A 24,728-nucleotide genomic window follows, 5' to 3' on the forward strand; every position below is an offset into this window, starting at 1 on the left:
TTACATGGGGTATATTTCATTAAAGATTTGATTTTGTTGCAGTCTTTATGTTTGTATTTCTAAAGAAAAGGGCATTTAGAGGAAACCATTTGCTTTTTTAATTATTTGTTTGTTATAATAAAAAATAAATACATATATTTATTTGTATTCATTTTTTTGTTCAAATATTGATCAATTTCATATGGGATTTTATATTTTATATTATATATAATACGATTTTATATTGTGGCCTCAAATATTTAGACTCAAAGCATGAACAGTATACAGTATGTGTGTGTGTGTGTGTGTGTGTGTGTGTGTGTGTGTGTGTGTGTGTGTGTGTGTGTGTGTGTGTGTGTGTGTGTGTGTGTGTGTAAGAGTATGCATCTGTGTGTTTTTAAATGGATTTAAATGTATTTATAGATGTTTCCTAATACTGGGTTGCAGCTGGAAGAGCATTTGCTGTGTAAAACATATGCTAGATAAGTTGGCGGTTCATTCCGCTGTGGCAACCCCTGATTAATAAAGGGATTAAGCCGAAAAGAAAATGAATGAATGAATAAATGAATTTAAAGATGTTTCCCAGTGATGGGTTGCAGCTGGAAGGGCATTTGCAGTGTAAAACATATGCTAAATAAGTTGGCGGTTCATTCCGCTGTTGCGACCACTGATGAATAAAGCGATTAAGCTGAAAAGAAAATGAATGAATTAATGTATTTATAGAAAGTTCTGTTGTGAAACAGGCTGATAGTTCACACCTAATCTAAGTTGCTGCTGCCTCAGCAGCCAATGAGCTTGCTTCTCAACATTTTAAATGCCCCAGTGTTGTTTTACGCAAGGAATATGAACCGTGTTCTCAGAGACCCTCCTCCACCCCAGCTCCACCTGATCTGCTATGGTGGTTACATACATGTTTGCAGCAGCAGTATGTTATATTCTCAGACTGCATGTCTGTGAATATACTGGCAGTAGCAAGTCTTAGTACTGGTTCTGCAATGATGATAAAAACAGCAGCAGCATTGCAAATCTATGCCGCCAAGATTAAACACATCAACATTTCCATATACATATTCATTACCATACTTAATTTCTCCAAGAGGTGTCATCGCAGAAATCAAACTTGAAAATCAACATATCTTTATTTTGTTTTGTAGCATTTTGTCTATCCTAAACAATTGCATACTGTGGCGTATTAATTTAAATAAAAAGTCTGATATCGATTTAGATTTAATGTAATTTATTTATACATAAATACAATATACTATGGCAATGGTTTCCAATTCCGATCCTCAGGACCCCCCGTCCTGCACATTTTGTATGTCTCTTATTTGACACACAAGGATCAGTTCATGGATCCCTCTGTTAACGAGTTGATAATCTAAATCAGGTGTGTTAAGTAAGGAAGACATAGGCTGCATCCGAAATTACCTACTAATCAGTAGGTACTGCATTTGAATTAGAATGTACAACTCGACCATTAGAAAAGTATGTTCAACATAGTATGAATATGAGTAGTATGAATAAAACTCGGATGTACTACATCCACCATTTTGTCATGATCACGTGACCTCCCCATGTCAGTTGCGTCGCTACACTCCCATTCAGGAATTCTCTCACAGGGCATCATGGGATAGCATAGCCACACTTCAGAATTTTGCCGGAAGTAGTAGGTCCTCAGGAAACTTCTTGCATACTGTTTTTCGAATTCTATGAATTCAGGCATACTACAATTTTAGCGTACTATATAGTATGGACGTATGCAATTTCGGACAAAATGTGCAGGGCGGGGGTTTCCGAGGACTGGAATTGGAAACCAATGTGCAATACAATACAATAGATATATTACCTATTTTTGATATGTGTCAGGATTGCACATCTATATTTTTAAATATATTTATTAGTTGATTAAATATCTAAATATATTTATTTATGTATTTTGTTAGTATAAACTATCATAAACACTTAGATATTTAATCAAGAGATCAAATATGAAATTAAATTAATTTAATTCCAAACAAATTGTAAATAATGACCAGTTATCTACTTATACTGGGATTTTAATCAGCTGGGATGTAAATACATCTATTAAATACATCTATGATAAACATTCATTTGTTTGAGAACTTTCCTTAATTTGATGAAGCAGATTTCCTCCCATTAATGATGTGAGTTCAGGGAGGGACTATCTGTTTGAACAACCAATGCAGACGAGTGTAAGTATCCATTTGGTGCAGCTACAGTGTTCAGTTCACAAAAGGATACTGGCTGTGAAGTATTGATAAACATAAGTTATTTTATAAATGTCCCCCAAAGAGTTTTCCTTGGCCATTCATCGTTCTCTCTCCTCATCTCGGGTCTCACTAGTCCTCTCAGAACATTTGCCATGAGTGTGTAATCCTCCAGACAATGAATTACTTTGCATGAATACGTCACAGCTCTAAAACAGCCAAAGAAAAGAGTTGTGTCTCCTTCTCCCTCCTCCTTCTTCCAGAGATTATTGCTTTCCTTAATCCTTCCTTCTGCTGCACCAGAGCTCTGATCTTCAAACCCATCAACAGATTAAGCTCAGATAAGGAAAACGACACCTCCTTTGATAAACTTCACAAAGACTGATTAAACCGCATTTATATGTGTTTCTGCTTCCCAAGTAAAACACGTCAGAGCAATTAAAGAGATCACAGAGACCCATCTTTCCCATCATGCATTTCTCTTTGCAAATGTTAGACCATTTCTATTTTAGAGCTGGCCTATTTGTCTGAATGAAAATTCTTCTTTATTAACAAACATACTGTATTATGTATTTATTTTATGTGCATACGTTTTATATACATTCATAATATACAAATATACAACTCATATCTATACATACACACTGTAAGGGTGTGCTCAAACTATGCTTTCTGAACCATGCCCAGGCACGTTTCCTGGTTCGTTTGACAGGTGTGAGTGCTCTGAATCGGGCCCAGATGCGATTCAGTTGGCTGGCCCTGGCCCTGGCCCAGTTGGAAGAGGTATACCAAAGTGCGGTTCGATTGGGTACACTGAATTGATACACAATTGATGGCTTAATTTACTTTGAATCATGGGAATAAATTATATTAACATAAAACAAATATAAAATCATTAACACCGAAGATCCAGAAGTATTAATAAAATGTATTAATAATGTATCGTATTAATAAAATGATGTAATAATAATACTAAAATAATAATTGAACGTATTAATAATATGCTGTCATAATAAACATGTTTTTAACACAATGTGATGCTATAAACTAGGGGTGCCCAAACTCAGTCCTGGAGGGCCGGTGTCCTTCATATTTTAGTTCCCACCCTAATTAAACACACCTGAACCTGCTAATCAAGCTCATTCTAGGTATACTAGAAACTTCCAGACAGGTTTGTTTGCTAAACTAAGCAGGACACCGGGCTTCCAGGACCGAGTTTGGGCACCCCTGCTATAAACACATAAATCAGTAATTCCACATTTAAATAATATCACAATGTTGTAGCTTAAATGTAATTTAATCAAATAAATGCAGACTTTGTGGGAGAAAGAGACATCTTTAAACAAAAATAAGTATTAATTAAAAAAATAAGAAGAAATTGTATTATTTTTCAAATGCATTTGTATTGACTTTTTTGTCCGCTCTTTACTGTTGCTCAAAACCCCTGCAGTGTTTATACATTTCAATCCTACTGAGCTAAGAGCAGTGAAACACAATATCCAGCAGAAAAGTGAGCTTTTCAGATGTCGATTGGAACTGAATGTGCTGCGGTTCAGTCAGAAATGCATTTAGTGCTGGTGCAGCGTTGCATTGCACTGCTGTCTGTCTCCAGCTCAGTAACTGCTGCAGTGTTTTGTGTGATTTACCAGCTCTTTCTCTATGCTGATGTCTCTCTGTATGAGCTGTGATTATCCTGATGCTTGGCTCTGGATTAACCGGATCCAGGGGGAAGGGATGGAATACCTCATGATTTTTATGATACCTCTGTTTTTCTTAAGATCGACACCCAGAGGAGGACTGGATGAAACATGCTTTTACATTATTAGTCAGTCTGCAGTCAGATTTATACTTGTGTTTTTGGGGGTTTTAAGAGCAATTATTTAATCTGTATACAGTGCTCAGCATATATAAGTGCACCCCTCACAAATCTCTTTTAAATTCATATTTTTAATAGGAAGCTATACAATTTTATATTTGTGCATACACATTAGATTAGTCAGTATATTAAATACAAATTTAAATAAGAGGAAAAATCAAGAGAAGCAAAAAAAGGAAAATTTATTTGAAATTTTGTAGGTTATAATTTTTTTTATAGTTTTTTAAAATTGTTTTATCTTTCAATTTCTAAATATGTTTGGTGACTAAAATATTATTTAAAAAAATATATGTTTAATAAATCAGTTTTGTTTCAATGCACCAAATTACATCACCTATATTCACTGAGAAATTTATTAAAATATTCATTGTCGAAATTTATATGTGCACTGCATGTAGAATAAAAATCACAATTCATTAATTTCGCAAGAAAAATATGAAAATATAAATAAGAAATTAGTGTTGCTTCTATGAAATGACTACAATAAAACAACAATTACTCATTTCAGAAATATGACAAAATGTTTCAATAATATAATATAATATACACATGCGTCCACATAAGGAATACAATAGTAAAATCTGTTTTAAAGAGGAAATATATCTAAAAGTACAAACTGCTTCATTATTTACACACACAATATATTTTTTAAATATTTAAGATGAAAATATAAAACATATTTCATGTTTAATTGGCTGTGATATGGCCCATTCTAAAATTAACTGCCAATTTCTAAGTTAAAAAATATTTTAAAGCCATTTTTGTGTAGAATTTGTGACAACAAAGTCATAACATCAAATGTTTTGTTCCTTCAATTTCAATCAGTTAATCAGGTTTCAAGTAATTTTATTTTAGTTATATAAAGTTTAACTTAGTATTTTAGTCAGTTTACTGATGTAAGGTGAAATGACTGGAAAAAAGTTTCAAAGCCATTTCTTTGTGCATAATTTGTAACAAAAATACAAATACACTGTAAAATTGATATGACAACAAAGTCATGACAACAAATGTTTTATGCTAGTTTAATTTTAATCTGTTAATCAGGTTTCAACTCATTTTATTTTAGTTATACAAAGATTAACTTAATATTTAAGTCAGTTTGACTGATGTAGGATGAAATGACTGGAAGATTTCATTTGATTAATTAAAATATAAGCAGCAAGATATTTTACAACGTACAAAGAATATAATATATACTTTGTATAATTATATCACTTATATATTACTTTTGCAAGGAAAAAAATGAAAATATAGATCAGAAAATAGTGTTTCTTCTATTAAGGGCAACAATAATTAAGATAAATATTTAAATATAACTTATAAATAACTTAACTTCAATATAATATAATATAATATAATATAATATAATATAATATAATATAATATAATATAATATAATATAATATAATGTCACTTTTATTCCAATGTATACTTGAAATGTGATGTTTTGTAAACAAATTTCGGGAGGAGCACGCGCAGAAGTTTCAGTATCAAATACGTCATTGACAATTATTCTATTATCCAATCAGTTCTTGACCAAACCCCTATATATACCAAAGCTGTCTTACCTGCAGCATCTCACGACTTTAGCATCCCTCCACCACCCCGTCACCTCACCTCTTAAGCATTACAATCCCGGGGGGAGGTTCTGGGGCCAGGCTAGATACTTCGCTCGAATCCCAATTCCTCTCTGTTTCCTAATAAGGGGAATAACTCGAGTTGGGATGTCTTCCCCGAGCTCAGAGCCCTCTCCCCGGACAGCACGCCAAATACGCTTTATTCTGAAATGATTGCAAGTGTGAACTCGTGAAATCACCATATAGTTTTCAGTGTGAGCAATAACAAAAATTCAACCTCTACTACAAGAATCAGTCAAACCCCAGTCTGCAACAGTACTACACTAAAATATGACTGGCACATGATGTGTTTACACACACATACAGTGCAGATGTTTTTAGGTCAGTTTCAGGAACTGAGTCTGGCGTCTCGCTCTGATGGAAATATGGTTGTATGTGTGTCTAAGACTAGTACATCCCAGTCTTAGAGCTGTGTTATTTGGGTAGGTTCAGGATAATCCATTCACTCAAAAGAGGATTGAAACGTCGATCTGGTTTTGATGACTTAGATTCAGACTATTGTGTGTTTGGATGTCTGTAGTCGAAGATTTAGTGTACTGGATTTACAGAGAGTGCGTGTGTGTCTGTGTGTGAGACCGAGCCGTAAGTAGCCAGCAGAATATTCTAGAGATTAATTTGACTATTATTAAGCGAAGAGGAGCAGATAATTCTCCCTCTTTCTGTCAGGTCATAATGAGGTCTTGCCCCGGCTGTGGCCTACATCTAAAACATTACAATCACAAACAGGGAAAAATATGAACATGGAAGAAGTCAAGGTAGAGGTTTGGCTTTTAGATTTAGAGAAGAGGGATTCTGGGTTTGTCTGTAGAGCTTTTGTGTTTAGTGAAAAATGTGCTGTCATTATAAATTTTTAAAAGACACTCTAGGATTAATAGCTATATTTACATTCACATATTTTATATTATATACTGCATAAATAATAGATGGATGGAAATGTTATAGTGTGCATAACATTTAATATGTACATAAAACCACTCAATTTACCATTTACCACTCAACTGAGGTGGAGCATGCTTTTTATATGAAATAAATATACCAATAAACTGACTTGCAACTTATACTTCGCCTAAAAACTTTTGTTGATTGGAAATCTAAACCAGTCTCAGTCAGTGACTCAAGAAAGTCGCTCTTCAAAGATTCTCAAATTTGTCACGTTGCTCGACACGCCCACCTGGTGCTCACTCTCTGTTGAAATGAACGGTCACTTGCCGCTTTGAGCTGAGAGAGAATCACGTGAGCTCTACTGGTGTTCCTATTGGCTGTCGCTCAAGAAAGTCGCTCTTCATTTGCATAAAGTTGAAGAATTCTAAACTTTTGTTGCGGCGCTCAACAAGCCCACCTAATCGGTAAAGTCTAGATCAGATACACAACCGGCCGGAAGTGCAATATGCACATCAATTTAGCAGCGATTTTTTTTTATGACACTGTACAACAATAATTAATATTTTTACAGTACTGTGATGGTTGGGGTTAGGGTTGGGGTGGGGGTAGATGTTAATTTTGGATAAATGGGAAATTTAATAAATAATATAAATAATTCTTGTTAACTTCCGGCCGCAACCATATCTGATCAAGCAACAACCCACCTGCTTGCCAACAGTCACTGTTGCTCGTGTAGATGGAGGTCACCGGAAGTCGCTCACTCCCTCTTGAAATAAATGGCCGCTTGTCGATTTGCCACTGCAAGTCACTCACAGTGTGAATGAGGCTTGGCTTTAGTCACACACTGCACTCACACGCTACACAAAATCCTATTATTCACACATTTATCCTAAGCAACTTACAAATAAAATGTATTTATTATTATTTTTCTTAAATATACAAATGTTTTATTATTTTTGTGATTCTTTTTTTTTGGTACTACCACTGAAAGTAAAAATGCATTATTACTGTACAGTAAAATTAGTTTTTCTATCAATATTAATTTGGTTTAAAACCTTTTAAAATAAATTCTGCAACATTCAGTTTTTCCACATTATGGAAATCATGACATAGCATAGGATGGAATTCAAAGAGATTCAAAAAATAACATCCAGATAATAGCATCCATATTCGGAATGACATGAAAGTAAATGCCAGCAACGAAAAACTAGTAATTATTATACAATATGTACTGTGTCTCTTTAAGAATGCCACATTTGCATGACAGTAAAGAAAAAGGGGTCCATTAGAAGTGGAAGTTGGAGGTCAAGGACCAGGGAAATAAATGAAGGAAGAAAAAAACACAGCAATAACATGGCGAGAGAGTGATCAAAAAGTGCATGAGAGTTGTTAATCTCTCTCTGTGCTGCTCTGTGTCCTGCTGCCCGTCCATATGGCTGTGTATGTATGTGTGAGAGAGTAAAACTGAAGGAGAAATTGGATGCAAGGTGACTGACACATGCCATCATTCATGTAACAGGACGGCTGGATTAAACAATAACCTCTGCGTTGCTGTTTTGTGACTGCTGCTGATGGTTTATATGCAGGTCTGCCAGGACAAAGACACAGCTTAGGACTTCAGACCACAGATTGCTGCTTTATCTCTAGCAGGAAAGCCTGGTTTAATTATCTGCCTAAGCCCATTAACAGAGCAACAGACAGGACCATTGTGTAGCATCTTTCTCTTTGTCTTACAGTCGTTCTCTTTTTCTCTATGCGTATTACTCAGTGATGTAAATGCAAATGCTAAAATAAAATGAAATCATGTTGTTCTAAACTTGTATGCGGTTAATTAACCTTTTCTGTACAAAACAAATGCAGCTTGCTTTTTGAAAATTGCAGAATGAATAAATGAATAAATAAATGAAAACAGACAGACAGACACTACACAACTCAGATAGGAATCTCTTCTTCAAAACTATGAATGATGTATAAGCCGCTCAGGCTGACAGAAAAGAGATGAGGTGGAGAAAAACTAAAGTGAACTAAGACTGTTCCCACCTCAGTTGACCACTGGCTAGTCTCCATTGGGTCTGTGTTATATAATAGAAGGAGATAGCTAATCATCCATCCATCCATCCATCCATCCATCCATCCATCCATCCATCCATCCATCCATCCATCATCTATCTATCTATCTATCTATCTATCTATCTATCTATCTATCTATCTATCTATCTATCTATCTATCTATCTATCTATCTATCTATCTATCTATCTATCTATCTATCTATCTATCTATCTATCTATCTATCTATCTATCTATCTATCTGTCAGCTAATCATCTATCTATCTATCTATCTATCTATCTATCTATCTATCTATCTATCTATCTATCTATCTATCTATCTATCTATCTATCTATCTATCTATCTATCTATCTATCTATCTATCTATCTATCTATCTATCTATCTATCTATCAGCTAATCATCTATCTATCTATCTGTCATCTATCTATCTATCTATCTATCTATCTATCTATCTATCTATCTATCTATCTATCTATCTATCTATCTATCTATCTATCTATCTATCTATCTATCTATCTATCTATCTATCTATCTATCTATCTATCTGTCAGCTAATCATCTATCTATCTATCTATCTATCTATCTATCTATCTATCTATCTATCTATCTATCTATCTATCTATCTATCTATCTATCTATCTATCTATCTATCTATCTATCTATCTATCTATCTATCTATCTATCTATCTATCTATCTATCAGCTAATCATCTATCTATCTATCTGTCATCTATCTATCTATCTATCTATCTATCTATCTATCTATCTATCTATCTATCTATCTATCTATCTATCTATCTATCTATCTATCTATCTATCTATCTATCTATCTATCTATCTATCTATCTATCTATCTATCTATCTATCTGTCTATCTATCCGTCTCCATTCATCCATCCATCTCTGTCTGTCTGTGTTCGTCCATCCATCTGTTTATTGTTGTAATATCAGTCTATCTGCATCGTCAGTCAATTTTAGTCTTCGATTGTATATGAGAGTGGTAGTTGTCATCACAGAAAACTCCTAAGCTGTAATTTTGTCCCGACACACTGTCAATCGACCAGCGAGAGGTAATTGCCTTTCTTTAGGCTGCCAACAGGATTTGAAGTCTTTCATCAGCACCTTAACAAAAGCCGAGTGAAAGCAGCCGTTGTTCTTTTAGGGCGGTTATTAGGTTTGCACACCTGAGGCACTCCAATCAGTGGTCAGAAGTAAGTGAGATATACGGCCAGTGTCAGGCCCTCGGCCACACGTCTCCTTTCTCTCGCTCTCTTTTTCTCTTATGGCAGCTATGAGGGTGAAGACAGGCATGAATACTGAGACAAAATGCTTTATTTTAAAGCAGGTCCCTGAGGCATGGCATCTCTCCTGGTGCCGTACGCATTTTTTGCCTGTACGTGTCCGTCCATTGATTTATCTCTTCACAGCTGGCCCTCAGAGAGGCTTGGCCGCCATAATAGTGCCATCATTCACTTTACAAATGTTTGAGGTGAATTTGTTTTCTTTTTTATTGATTCTATCTATCTATCTATCTATCTATCTATCTATCTATCTATCTATCTATCTATCTATCTATCTATCTATCTATCTATCTATCTATCTATCTATCTATCTATCTATCTATCTATCTATCCCTCCATCCATCCATCCATTCATCCATCCATCCATCCATCGGTCATTCCATCCATCCATCCATCCATCCATCCATCCATCCATCCATCTATCTATCTATCTATCTATCTATCTATCTATAAATCTATAAATCTACCTATCTATCTATCTATCTATCTATCTATCTATCTATCTATCTATCTATCTATCTATCTATCTATCCATCCATCCATCCATCCATCCATCCATCCATCCATCCATCCATCCATCCATCCATCCATCCATCCATCCATCCATCCATCCATCCATCCATCCATCCATCCATCTATCTATCTATCTATCTATCTATCTATCTATTCATCCATCCATCTAGCACCACTCAGACTAAAAGCTCACTGGCCTAAAATAAAACAATAAACATCTTTTGACCGGATCACATCACACAGCAGATTCTGATTGTCTATTCACTACGTGGTCGGACAAATTGCCTGTCACTGGTTAGGAAAGTGTGAAGTTCAGGCATGCAGAATGGATGAAACATATGACCTTGTATATGAGAGTTAGCCTAGTTGAATTTACAGGCTAGTCAATGCAAACAAAGTGACATTTAAAGAATGCTTTTGAGTAGAAATGTAAGCCGTGGGTGTATTTCTGGATGAGCTCCACTATATAATCCGCACTAACATCTGCATGTGAGTGTCTATGAGTACAGTAATGATATGAAGAGATAGCTTTAGCGCACGATTTGTTTTGTAAGGCAAGAAATCTCATTTCAAAGGTGAGGTGTTTTATATTCTACTCTTTGTGTTTGTTTGCTTCCTGAGGTGAAGCGTATTTGTTCTCTGGTCTCCTCTGCAACGGCACAGCATAATATATCAGCTACACAACAAAGTACATGCACAAAATTCAGTACAAGTCCAAATACACATCCTTGCGATGATGTGATTACTCGGTCTCCTCTACGTGACTTTGCTTTCCTAATTGGCACATGGATGATGACATTTTCATTGTATGGTAATGTATCTTGCTGACCCAGTTGTCATTGTGTGTGTGTGTTCTCACAGGTGTAAAGGAGCGTCACACTATGGACTTTCTGCAGAGAGAAAGCGTCGCTCTCAGGAGGGCGACTGCACAGACAGCACCTCAGAGCTCACTCTGGCAGCACTGCCCGGCGAGGGTTGCCCCTCCTCAGCCATCGCCCTCCTATCAGACGAGCCTGGCCTGGTTAACCCCGCCTATGAGCCCAGTGTGGAGGATAACAGCCAATCCGGGAGCACCACCAGCCTGGCAGCACGCAGCGGTTCCCGGAAGAGTGAGTGTGAGTGCACACAGTGTATTTGTGTGTATTTGTTTATTTATTAAAAGTGTTGTGTGTATATGTGTATGTGTGTGTGCAAAATGTTTTATCTATGCTACACTGTAACAATTCAGGGCTCCACACAATGCATTCATGTTGTCCCAACACAAAACGATTAAGTTAGATTAACAAATTTAAGTGGACTGAACGTAAAACAATTAAGCTGTCCCCCCAAAATGTCAAGAATTATGTTGTTTTAGCTCATTTTAAATAAGTTGTTTGACCAAGCAGCAAAAACATTGTTTTTAATGTATATGGGTAATTCTTTAACTACGAGGCACTTTCATATCCTTTGATCATATATCCAAAAATAATACATATAATTTTGTTCAAATTCCTCTTTTTTGTCAAACTAATAATAAAACTTACTTGTATTTTAAAAAAGTACTACTTTTCTGTTATAGTTTTTCATATTATTTAACCTCCTTTTAGGTGTCAAAATCACTGTTTTCGCCTTGTCGCACACCCAGAGTTTTAAACTTTAACAATTTAAATAACATTTAAAAATTGTATTTATCTGGTAAATATTAATGTATCTTAATTAAGCACTAGTGAAATAGGTTAAATATCCAGCCTGATCTCACGAGAAAACGTAAGTATTTTACGTTTTGTCAGTTTAGTGGCTAATTCGTACGAATTCATACGAGTTCAGTCGTACGAAATTGTATGATTTTAAAAAGGAGGCGTAGCACCTAACCCCACCCCTAAACCCAACCATCATTGGGGATGAGCAAATTGTACTAAATTGCACGAATTAGATCGTACGAATTCATACGAATTAGCCAGTACAGCGAAAAGTTACGAATTGCCGTGAGATTGTGTTGTAAATATCTTATAGTTATTAATGTGAGGCTATTATCAATATTAATTTTTACACTAAATATAGCTGTCACACAGTTTCAGTGTCTTTCCACCACAACATGTCGCTTTAAAACGTTTGTGTGAAAGATTATTTTGGTGGTTTCTTTGAAAATGAAGATGTTCAAGATTAAGGGAATTTAAATTTTCATCAACACATGAAGAAAAATCAAGGTAAATACTGCTTGATAGGGTAATCCATTTATTCTACAACATTTCCAAACATGCTGTACCTTCAAAGGTGTTTTGAAAAAAACAAACAAAATTAAGGTAAATAAGAGTATGTTGTAAACATGAAATGCTAGTACCGATTCAATCGGCTAATTGGTAAACCTATCTTTCATTTTTTAACAATAAACTGTAGAAATGTCATTTTCACCACTGTCATTTCCATCCATCCATTCATACATGCATACACACACACACACACACATACATACATACATACATACATACATACATACATACATACATACATACATAAATAGTATACAACATTTTTAATTTAAACATTTTTAAATATGCAGTTGAAGTCTGAATTATTAGCCCCCTTAGAATTTTTTTTCTTTTTTTAAATATTTCCCAAATTATGTTTAACAGAGCAAGGACATTTTCACAGTATGTCTGAAAATATATTTTCAAAAAATGTCTTATTTGTTTTATTTCGGCTAGAATTTTTTAAAACTCATTTTAAGGTCAAAATTATTAGCCTCTTTAAGCTACATTTTTTTCGATAGTCTACAGAACAAACCATTGTTTTACAATAACTTGTCTAATTACCCTAACCTGTCTAGTTAACCTAATTAACCTAGATAAGCCTTTAAATGTCACTTTAAGCTGTATAGAAGTGTCTTGAAAAACATCTTGTAAAATATTAATTACTGTCATCACGGCATGTGTTGAAAAAATATCTCCGTTAAAGAAAATCGGGGGAAAAAAATAAACAGGGGGGCTAATAATTCTGATTTCAAATGTATGTTTTTGAATTGCTTTTATTCGAACATTATTATTATTATTATTATTATTTAGAATAACAACATTTTCTTTCGGAGATGTTCCATGCATTTGTCTTTTCCTTTCTCACAATTACTGAGTTACAGCAATCTGAGTAATGTCATTTATTCAAAGTCGCCCTCTGCACCACTAATGTCATTTGTAATGCAAAAATCAATTCAAATTGCACGTCTAAACAGACTCTGCTGAGACACATAAATGATATAGCATTTAAAGGCAAAGATAAAAAAAGAGAAATGTGTAAATGCCATGCGAATACTTCATGAGGCCTGATTCTGACCTCCACACATTGGTTTCAGTTTCTGACATTGCCTCAAAACGTGAAGCCTTGAGAATGGGGACAATAAATGCTGCTGCCCCAGCAGTTCTGGCTTTGGGACTGAAAACAGTGTGACACTGCAGCTGAACAAGCTGTCTGCATCCACTTTGCCCAATGCCACTGTTAAACCTTGTCCATCAGGACTGAATGACTGAAAGAGTTGGAAAATGCAACCTTTGTTATTAAATAGAACATAAAAAACATTTGAACACCATTATTTTTGTTGTCCGACAATTTCATATGTGACGTCATCACACAGACATGCAGAAACAGTATCCAGCACTGCTCTGTGCTGATTCAGGTCTGACCTGAGGTTCTTACTGCAGTGTCCACAGTTCATCACCAGCAGGTGCTGCTTACTTCAGATGTTTATCTTTTGGTCTGCAGGTGCAATGTACAGTATTATGAGAGTCAAACTTTTTTTTCTTCACCAAGTAAATCATTAATTTTCCTTTCTCTTAGTCCCTTTATTCATCAGGGGTCACCACAGCCGAATGAACCGCCAACTTATCCAGCATATATGTTTTACACAGCGGATGCCCTTCCAGCTCTCCCCATACATGCTCATTCACACACATACACAACGACCAGTTTAGTTTATTCAATTCAACTATACCACATGTTTTTGGACTGTGGGGGAAACCGGAGAAGCCGGAAGAAACCCACGCAAACACAGGGAGAACATGCAAACTTCACACTGAAATGCCAACTGACCCACTGGAACCAATGACCTTCTTGCTGTGAGGCGACAGTGCTAACCACTGAGCCATTGTTTAACCAAGTAAATCTAAAGTCAATAATAATTGTACAGTTATCACCCCTAAGAAAAAGAAATCTTATTTATGTGCAGTAGTTAACAATTGAAGTAGATCAAACCATTTCATGAAAAAATGTCCCAAACTATTCAACAACACCCATTCTTTTCAATTGACAATTTTGAAAAACCTTTTAGATCCACTTCAAATGTTGACTACTGTATAATATTTAGAGAAAGTTGATAAGGTCTGATTATTTGTTCTCTTTCTTGCAAATAAATTATATCAATAAATAAGTTCAAGCAGGTTTCAGACTCCAATACTTTTAGGTGATCTTCATTTAACACTATAAAACAATATACTGTTAGATCAGTAACAATCTTGCACTGGTATTTATGGACAGACATTAAAAAACATTTAGACCCTCACCTTATATGGTTTATTTATTCAGGCGATTATATAAAATTAAAACAATTAAAACATGGAGCCCTTAGGCCCTCTTCTGTTTTAAGTATACTGTACATGCATGCTGCCTGACTGATTGTAACCAGAATGTGCAAAGGACATGTCCAGGCATGCTTAGGCAGAGAAGTTTCTCTCTCCTCCTCCTTTCTCGGTCACTTTCTTCATATCACTCTCTCACATTCATTCACAGATCGCAACTTTGACAGGACGTCGGTACGCAGCCGCTCATTTCGGCGCCTGAATAGAGCCTTCAGTGTCCTACGGAGGACCAAGAGTGGGACAGCAGTGGCCAATGAGACCACAGAGGAGCGAGACAACCTCAGAAATGCCAACATACCAGCAGAGGGTGAGTGTGAGTGTCCAAATTTTTGTATTTTCTCATCTGGTTAGGCTGAAAATATACCTAATGAACAAACCGAATGCCATCTTGGGACCAGTTAGAATCAAAGAAATGGAGCTGGGAGACCAGTTAGACCAAACTAAACCAGATAATATTAACAAAGCTCTGTTTGATGCTGTCTTTCGTATTATAGTTAGCATTAATATTAGCATCAGCACGAAATGTAGTAAACCTGTTAGTAAATTAAGTATAAAGCCCGTTTACACAAAGTACTAAGAGCAAATTCGTTCTTCCGGTTTGAAAATAAATTTTGATGCTACGTCACGACCATGAGATCTTTCTGTAAATTCCAGCATGGAGACTGAATGTCTGTATCGTCCAGTACAACGTGACGTCTTTGAGTTTTCAGCATTAATTTATGAGAAAGACTTCTAAGTCTTTCCAGACCACTAATCAGTGCGCTTTATTGTGAATGAGACGCAACTTCATTAATATGCATGATAAAGATTCGAAGACTATTTTTACCTGTTACAGTGTTCAGACTCAGAGAGAGACGCCACGTTGTGTTGCCAACCGTAATTAAAACAAGTCAAAAAAGAAGAACTGTTCGGAGACATGGGTCGTCAGTGTTGTTCAAAAATGGGCCTCAACGAAGGTTTTGTTTTCATTTTCCCGCAACGAGAGCACCGCTGCGCATGAACCTGTGGATTACAGTGGTCTGCTAACACGCGACAAAAATGTTTGTGAGGAAAATTTTTTACCCGAGAGCTTTTCACATCTGGAAATGGTGAAATCCAGATTTGCCACTCGTCTCCTTTAAAAAAAAAACACGGTTCCAGTTCATGTTGATTGTCCTGTCTTTACGGTTTTGGTGTGTGATCAATGTTCGTTGTTTATGTTTAATCAGATGGCAAAGTTGGTTAGTATCGTCAGCTGTACTCTTTCAGTTTTTAAATACATACCGTAGTCAAAACAATTTAGTTAATAAGTTTACAGTTCGTTAATATTATTACAATATTATGGACAGAAACATCCGCTGTAAATGCTGCTCTCTGAATGTAAACATCTCAATCAAACTATTATCATCGTGTAGGATTTTCGCCGCATTTTGTGACAGGATAATCTTTGCGCACATGGCACTTACCGAGTCTTTGCATCGACAGAGAAATGCGGAGGTTTTTTTTTTCTTCTCCCATATGGCGTGCGGTATCAAACAGTTCATTAAAACAACACTATTCCAGCAGTTTCTCGCATCCAATATCTCAATTGTCATGGGGGCATGCATGAAATGTTCCTGAATGAAAGTGAAAGTGCCAAACTGCAGTTAAAGTCGACAAATTATAAATAAAACACCCGAAATTACATGAAACTCTGGAGGAAATGTGGATAGCGTGCTGACGCGATGACGTTAATAGAATTACGTGCTATAACATTAAAGGAACATTCAAAAAGCAACATTCATGTAAACACCTTAATCATATTATTGTCTAATTCAGATTAAGGCAAATAATTTGATGACTGATGTCCATATAAACATAGTCACTGTCTGTATACCCTGCATCTCTGTTACCGCTGTGAAAATTAGCGTGTGCATGTACTGAAACTCCCCTTTTCATGCAGACCCTTCCCTCTTTCGCCACTCAACACTCCCACCTAAACAAAGCTTTGTAATTTGGTGATTTAAATGCTCAGGTTTGTCAGTTCGGTTTTGCTCTGTTTTGAAAGCGATTCCAAAGTTATTGTTCTTCTGTGCCATTATCATTATAGTTGTGGTGGATTTGCTAATATTATAGTTAGTGTCCTTGGTGCAAGATATTAAAATCTCATTGTGTCATGACTATTCGCTTAAGAATTGGAAATGGCATATTCATGGTCACTCACAAAATCAGACATATTCTTAGCCTTGGGGAATGAATGTTCCCATCACTATCGTTGAGTAGCACGTTAAAACAATATCAATGGATAATAAAGGAGAAAGGGAGTGTGTCAGAAGGTGACAGTCTGGTTTGGGTCCGCTCAGCACCGCAGTAGCATATGGTCCTTTAATAATGCAGATGGAGCCTGAGGAGCCTTGTCAGAGAGAGACAGAGAGGAAATGAAGCAAGCAGTGTGTCGGGACAGAGGGACTGGACAGATGAACGCTGAGTACAAGGGTTGCTTTCTGAATGAAAACAAAAGAGGAAAAGAGACTGGAAATGAGTGAGGAAAATACTGATGAGCAAGTGTGTGTGCGCGTTCGTTATGTAACACCCTGGTTGCGGTAGTAATGAGCTTCACTTTCTCTTTCCCTGCAAGCAATCAGAAGTGATGAGAGAAAAAATATTGACTTTGTAAGAGAGAAACTGCAGATTGTGGAGAAAAGGGGATATGTGTGTGTGTGTGTGTGTGTGTGTGTGTGTGTGTGTGTGTGTGTGTGTGTGTGTGTGTGTGTGTGTGTGTGTGTGTGTGTGTGTTTGTAATAGAGAAAGAAGGGATGGATAAAGATAAGGAGAGACAAACTGGAGATTGTTACTGAATCCAGCTGTAGTATTACACTACTGTATGTTCAGACACAGGTGCAGTACAAATTGTTCACCCAGAACAAATACAAACATACAGTATGAGCTTATTATGTACCCATTTACAATACGGATGTATATCTTCATATCTATATGATGCCATTCTACCTTTATGGTTGCATACAGTGCCTTCGGTCATTTGTATTTGTTTGATATTTTGGCTAAATTTAAGTTTCGATGTTTTAACCACACAGACTTCATAATGCATTAAAATTGGACTGAAAACTGATTGGTTACATCTAATAATGTTTTTATTGTTGTTATTATTGCTTTATATGTACTGTATACAAGACAATATTAAGAGACAGTTAAAAAATATTGGGGTTAGGGCTGGGCGAGTTGGCCAAAAAAATCAAAATCTCCATTAATTGAACATTTTAATTATATTACAATTAATTAACCTTTATTTTATTTATGATTTTATGTTTTTACCCTCTTAGTTCACTGGCAAGTTTTATACAGTAAATATGCTCACATATTACAAGTGAGAGATTTTTGATTGAAGAGGGCATTACTTAATTTTAAACTAATTGAAATAAACACACACTGTCTACTATCTATGATTAATTATTGAACATAAACACTGAACAACTGAAATTAAAGGTCAAGGATTATAGGTTCTGAATGTCAATTTCGATTACTTTTCAATTAATCACCCATTCCTACTTGGGATTCACAGTTTATATTATATTTATGTTACTATATGAGTCATTTTTATTTTATAAAATGTTCTCCCATTTTAAAATAAAGTTTGTCATTTAAAGATTTTTGTTATTATTTTGTTTATTTTTTAAATTAAATAACAAAAAAGATTTTCAGTTTTAGCTTCAAAATTGTTTAGAAATCAATATTTGGTAGAGTATTTTCCCTAATTTTAAAATTTCAATATTTTAACTTTAAAATTAACCCTAATTTTTTAACCTAAATGCAACAAATAGAAAGGTGTTTGCGGCTGTTTTTTTTTTATAAGAAACTTCGTATGTCCACCTGTTACAAGAGAATCAGGTGACAACGGAATGCGAATCCACATGCAGTTCATTATGGGTCTTTGTACAGGCAGGTCATCAACAGAAGCACAAAAGAAACATGAGGGTGAGCCAATAATTGTAATCCAGGTACATGCAATGGTCATATCAAAGCAAAGATAATAAACAAGGCTAGGAACACTGACAAGGCTAGAAACAAAACATGTGAATCATATACAGACAACTAAGTAATGACTAAACTAAGTAATGTGTACGTGTGTGGGGGATGCATAAATACTACAGGAATCAGTCCATGATGCGAAACTAGCAGTGTGTGAGCAATTAGTGTGAAATCAGGAACCGGTGTGTACACAATGCATGTTGGTAATAGTAGTTTGTTAATCTGGTGCTTGTAGTTCTTCAGCGATCTGCAGTCCCTAGATTGCTAATGATTGTTACACCACCAAAGCTGGTCAGTAAAAATGTTTACAATGATGAAATACGTTTTTATGACATAATATTACAATTTAAAATTGCTAGTTTCAATTTTAAAATATGCTAAAATCCATTTAATTTCTGGCTATTTATTATTTCCGAATATTCAGCATGATTACAAAAATTCTCTTAACAAGCACTCTTAATAATTGTGTAGTTCCTTGAAAAAAGAAAATGGTTTGATTAATAAAAAGTTAAATAAATTAAATTTTATAATATTATACATTCCTTTTTTCCTGTCAGTTTTAATCAATATAACAAATACTTCTAAATAAAACATCGAATTACTATTTAAAAAAGTAATAACAACATATTGGCCCCAGATTTTTGATCAGCACTACAGCATTCACATTAGTCTGTGGAAAAAAGGTTACAATTTACCTTAAAATTCCCCACTTTAATTGTAACATTTATCTTAATGCATTCATATAAAGTCTCTGCCAGCCTTGCATCCACCGACAGACCACTGTAATGCTTTTTTAAGTCCTGCAGTCATGCTTGGCCTGGCTTTACTCTGGACAGATGCCCTGTTTGTGTAGCACTGAAAGTGATGATCATGTGGGAGTTCAGTTCACTGATTACACAAACTCTCTCTCTCTCTCTCTCTTTCAGTATTCGCATTACCTCAGCTGCATCATCTAATCCCTGATGGTGAGGTCACCAGTATTAAGATCACCAGGGCAGATCCTTGTGAACCACTGGCAATCAGTATTGTTGGTGGAAATGAGACCCCTCTGGTACGCATCCTCATACAAGACATCTACCGGGAGGGGGTCATCGCTCGGGATGGAAGACTGCTACCTGGAGATATGATTCTCAAGGTGCGTATGTGTGCTAGAGCTCAGATTACGTCAATGTACAGTAGGAGCCACTCGCCCTGGTTTTGATAGCACATGTTGTCACCATCTGTTGTTCAGAAGAGCAATGTGTTAGGATTCTGCATGTAGACATTTTTTAATGCCTTTTGCTTTCATTTTAATTTGATCATATTATATAAAAAAAGCAGAGATGCTCTTATATTTACATTTAAGCTGTGATTATGTTAATGTCCCATAAGCCTAACAAAAAGCAGATATGTAGGATTCCCAGAATCCAAATCAGAACCAGCTTTATATTCTAAGTGTGTACAAACATGCAAGGAATTCGCTGTGGTTTCCAGGAACTCTGCATACATGCATATATAACACAAGAACACTGAAAGAATATTTGAATAAGTCAATTGGCGGTTCATTCCACTGTGGTAGCCCCTGATAATCAGGCACTAAGCTGAAGGAAAACAAATGAGTGCATTTGAATAAGTAAGAATAATAAAAATAAAACTTCTGAATATATTTTAAAAACAATAAAGCAACATACATCTAGATATGAAGGCATATGTACAAAAAGAACTGTAAGGACACTATAAATAAAATAATGTGTATTTATAAAGTAAGCACTCTATTATTGCATATAAGAGTACTGGATTACTGGTTTTAAATATATGCAGTAATTGGTGTGTTAGTTGTTTAGATGGAGATGTGGACATGGACAGATTTTTATCTCTAGATGTTCTAGTCTATGCTAATGAATGAATGAATAAAAATAACACTAAATAAAATGAACATTTAAAATGTGGCCTTTCAATAGTGATATTTTATGCAATTAATCATACTTAAAATTAAAATATGCATGTTAACAACATGCTAGATGTACATCTTCTCTTACATAAAACATATACACACTATAAACACTTATATCAGGTAAATACAAACTTCTATTTTAATTGTGATTAGGCATGGGCCGGTATAAGATTCTGACGTTATGATAACCTTACATAAAATTATCACGGTTTTACAGTATTATGCTCTAAATTATGTTCTTTTTAAATGTCTGTGTAAAAATCTAAAACTTTTTCCCCCTTTGAACACAATATATTTTATTTTGAGAAATATTTTACACATTCTGCAACAGTAAACATGTCAGGCTAAATCATTAAAATGAATCATTGACTTCTGTTGTCTTCATTCGTTTCAAAAAACAGATTTGTTTACAAATTAAGACGCCATTTTTGGATATCTTTTCTGCTGGAGATATTGTTGTCCTAAAAAAATATATATATATATATCTTACATCTACCATAGGAATAGTATAGCATAAAATGTTGGCGGTTTTAAAACCTTGACTTTTCCAAACCACACTTTAAGTGTATTTTCCAAAATACACTTTGAAAACGGTTATCGTCCCATGCCTAATTGTGGTTAATCCTGATTAATCATTTGACAGTACTACATCAAACTCATGCTTTTGGAATGGCTATGATACAGGGCTGCACGATTCTGGCTAAAATGTGAATTAAGATTTTTTTTTGTCGCTTAAAATCAAGATCACAATTCTTTCTCACGATTCTTTAGATGTAAAATAAAGGTTAATATGAGTACGCTATTATTCTTGTTAATTCTCATGTAATTAACATATCATAACTTTGGAATTAAGGTTCTATTTGCGTTCTGAATGATTGAGATATTGAGCTTCAAAGTTTTTGCAATTCATATAGCAAACAGTATGCGTGTAACATTAAAGTCTTAAAATGTCAACAACTTATAAAAAAAAAACTCCCATATTGTAAATAAGTTGTCATTTAATAAGAATATGTCAATAACTAAATTTTGACAAAAATGTCAGATGGAACCTTATAATTCTAAAGTGACGATATGATAAAACAACAGTAATATTAGGCCTATGTGTAGGTCTACTGTTGCTTAAAATGTTCAATTTTCTACAGTCATTATGGTGGACTTGAACAGACTTTTAATATGTCCTGTTTGTTAATTCACAGTAAAATGATGACATCAGAATACAACTATTCATAATTATAAAAGTGAATTATTTTGTTTGAGACATGCTTGTCATTTGTCATTGACAACATTATTAGACCATTTGTTTTCACTGGTAAAATTAGACATTTGTCATTATCAGATTTCTTCTTGCATTATATTCAACATTATAAGTATACTGACACTGTTAAACATTTATTTTCATGCACAACACTATGTGTTAGCTATTAAAGAAAAAAACATATCAAACACTTGTTGTAATCAAAACCGTAAAATGCGATATGATCATTTAAATGATGTGCGGCCAGTTTCATTTTCACTTTCGAGTACGGCTCATGGCTGCAGTCACTGTGATTAAAAACACACACATGCAAATCATTCTTTAAGCGCGGCTCTTGAGCGATCGCTCTGTGCAACAAACTGAAGGTTATTTACAACTTTATTACCTGTTATTCTCAGTTATTACATTCATTCTTCCATGGCACGGCGCCACACCAAAATTCATCCCGCCACGGCTACATTACAGCTTCTCATTCAAAACATTTAATTTTTTTAATAGCGGGTGATAATCGCACCAAAACGTATTAAAGGGTAAGTGAATTATAACAGCGTGAACTTTTCTGTAACAGTAGTAGTGCGTCATTTGTTTAACCCTTTAAAGTTACGTGTTGACTGACTGACTGACTGACAGGTGCATGATGCGTGAGGCCAGCAAACGTGACATATAGCCGTTTCACTTTACTTCAAGACGCATTAATGGCGCTCAGTAGGTCTATTGGTGACATTCATAAATATTCCTAGCAAATCTAATAAATGTTGGAGACATACTCGTTACATAAACGCACTAAATCGCACCTCAGCAGTGTTTATTTGAGAGTGCACAAGAAGATCTGCGCGCTTTTAAAGCGGCTTGTATTTGAGGGGGCGTGCAAGAAGTTTTGTGCATGAGCAGAAAAAATCGGCGTGCAAGCAAAAAGATCTGCATGCTCGTAGGTTATTAAATAAATGCGATCTCAACTTCTAATACTGCGCTCACGACATTTGTCATTGAAATAATGCCACAGGTAATGTTAGTTGGTAGATCTGTGTAAAAATGGCCTGCCGCCACAGCTGGAAAAAACCCTGGAGGAAACACTGTAGCCGTCATTTTCGTGCACGCGCACGCATTCTCGGCAGTAAACAAACAGCCTCGCGGTCAGCTCACATGTGATTTCACGTATCAAGATCGTGATCTTTTTTCGATTAATCGTGCAGCCCTACTATGATATATCATTCTCTATTGAGCTTTAAAAATGTACATAATCATATATTAATCATCTCATACTGTGTGGTCTCTTCAGGTAAATGGCATTGACATCAGTAACGTGCCTCACTGTTATGCTGTGGCGGCTCTGAAGCAGCCGTGCACACTTCTGCGGTTGACCGTCCTGCGAGAGCAGCGCCATCGCTACCGTTCCCATCATCACTCCCCCACCGAGGCCTTCCCTGCCCACACAGCCACCATCCGGGACGACAGCCTGCATGTGGTCCTTGTTAAAAGGGCTCCCGATGAGCAGCTGGGCATCAAGCTGGTGCGCAGGCCTGATGAGCACGGCGTCTTCATCTTTCACCTGCTGGAAGGGGGACTGGCAGCCCGCGATGCCAGGCTGCGGGTAGACGACCGTGTGCTGGCTATTAACGGCCACGATCTGAGATATGGCGCCCCAGAACACGCTGCGCTGCTTATTCAGGTGAGGAGCTTTTGTGTGTATAAAAAGGGCTGTAGGGCTGATGTCAGAACTTGTCAGAAACTACTTCCCTTAATATTGTCTAATGGGGTTTATAATGGGTGGCTTTAATTAATGAGTAAAATAATGTCTGTTGTAAACATAACTTGACAATATTTGAATGTTAATCTTAGCAGACTAGCATCTCAAATGATATGAATGAATGAATGAATGAATGAATGAATGATATATATATCTTATATACAGTTAAAGTCAGAATTATTAGCCCTCAGGAATCATTTCTGTTTCACGGAAAGAAGATTTTTTTAACACATTTCTAAACATTATGGTTTTAATAACAAATTTTTTAATAACTGATTCATTTTATCTTTGCCATTGTTACAGTTACCAGCGATCTAGCTAATGCAGATCGCTGAAGAACATTCACTTTCACTCGGACTACAATTCTGCCACCACACGAACTACAAATTCCGTCATGCACCTTACACACACTTGTTCCTGTTATACATTGATTACACTCACACAGCCAGAACATCATGATTAACTGATTACATGGACTATAAATACACCACACAGAGTTGAGTCTTGTTTTTTTCTGTAACCTTTACGAAGCGGTTTTCCTTGCCTTGTTTTCCCATGCCGTGTTTGATCTCTACTTTTTTTAACTGATTTTTGATGTTTTTCCCCTGAACCCATCTCTTGCCTATTTTTGACGACTCTTTTGGATTGCCCTTGATGATTCAGTTTGCTCCTGTGATTGACCCTTGCCTGCCTGATCCTT

General features: G+C 35.7%; 1 protein-coding gene across 6 annotated transcripts in view; it reads left to right on the forward strand.

The window, feature by feature from the left end:
- lnx1 (ligand of numb-protein X 1) overlaps positions 1 to 24,728 on the forward strand; it is a 76,969-nt gene that overhangs the window by 30,375 nt on the left and 21,866 nt on the right. For 2 of the 6 annotated variants that reach the window (XM_056480960.1, XM_056480964.1), the window contains 4 exons: positions 11,346 to 11,599; positions 15,240 to 15,401; positions 20,020 to 20,228; positions 23,561 to 23,950. In XM_056480960.1, coding sequence (XP_056336935.1) covers positions 11,346 to 11,599; positions 15,240 to 15,401; positions 20,020 to 20,228; positions 23,561 to 23,950 — 1,015 coding nt within the window. The remainder of the gene's footprint in view (positions 1 to 11,345; positions 11,600 to 15,239; positions 15,402 to 20,019; positions 20,229 to 23,560; positions 23,951 to 24,728) is intronic. The other 4 variants (XM_056480963.1, XM_056480965.1, XM_056480961.1 and 1 more) reach the window with 3 other exon arrangements.

Source organism: Danio aesculapii, chromosome 20, assembly GCF_903798145.1.
Source record: "Danio aesculapii chromosome 20, fDanAes4.1, whole genome shotgun sequence".
In the NCBI taxonomy this organism is placed as follows: domain Eukaryota; kingdom Metazoa; phylum Chordata; class Actinopteri; order Cypriniformes; family Danionidae; genus Danio; species Danio aesculapii.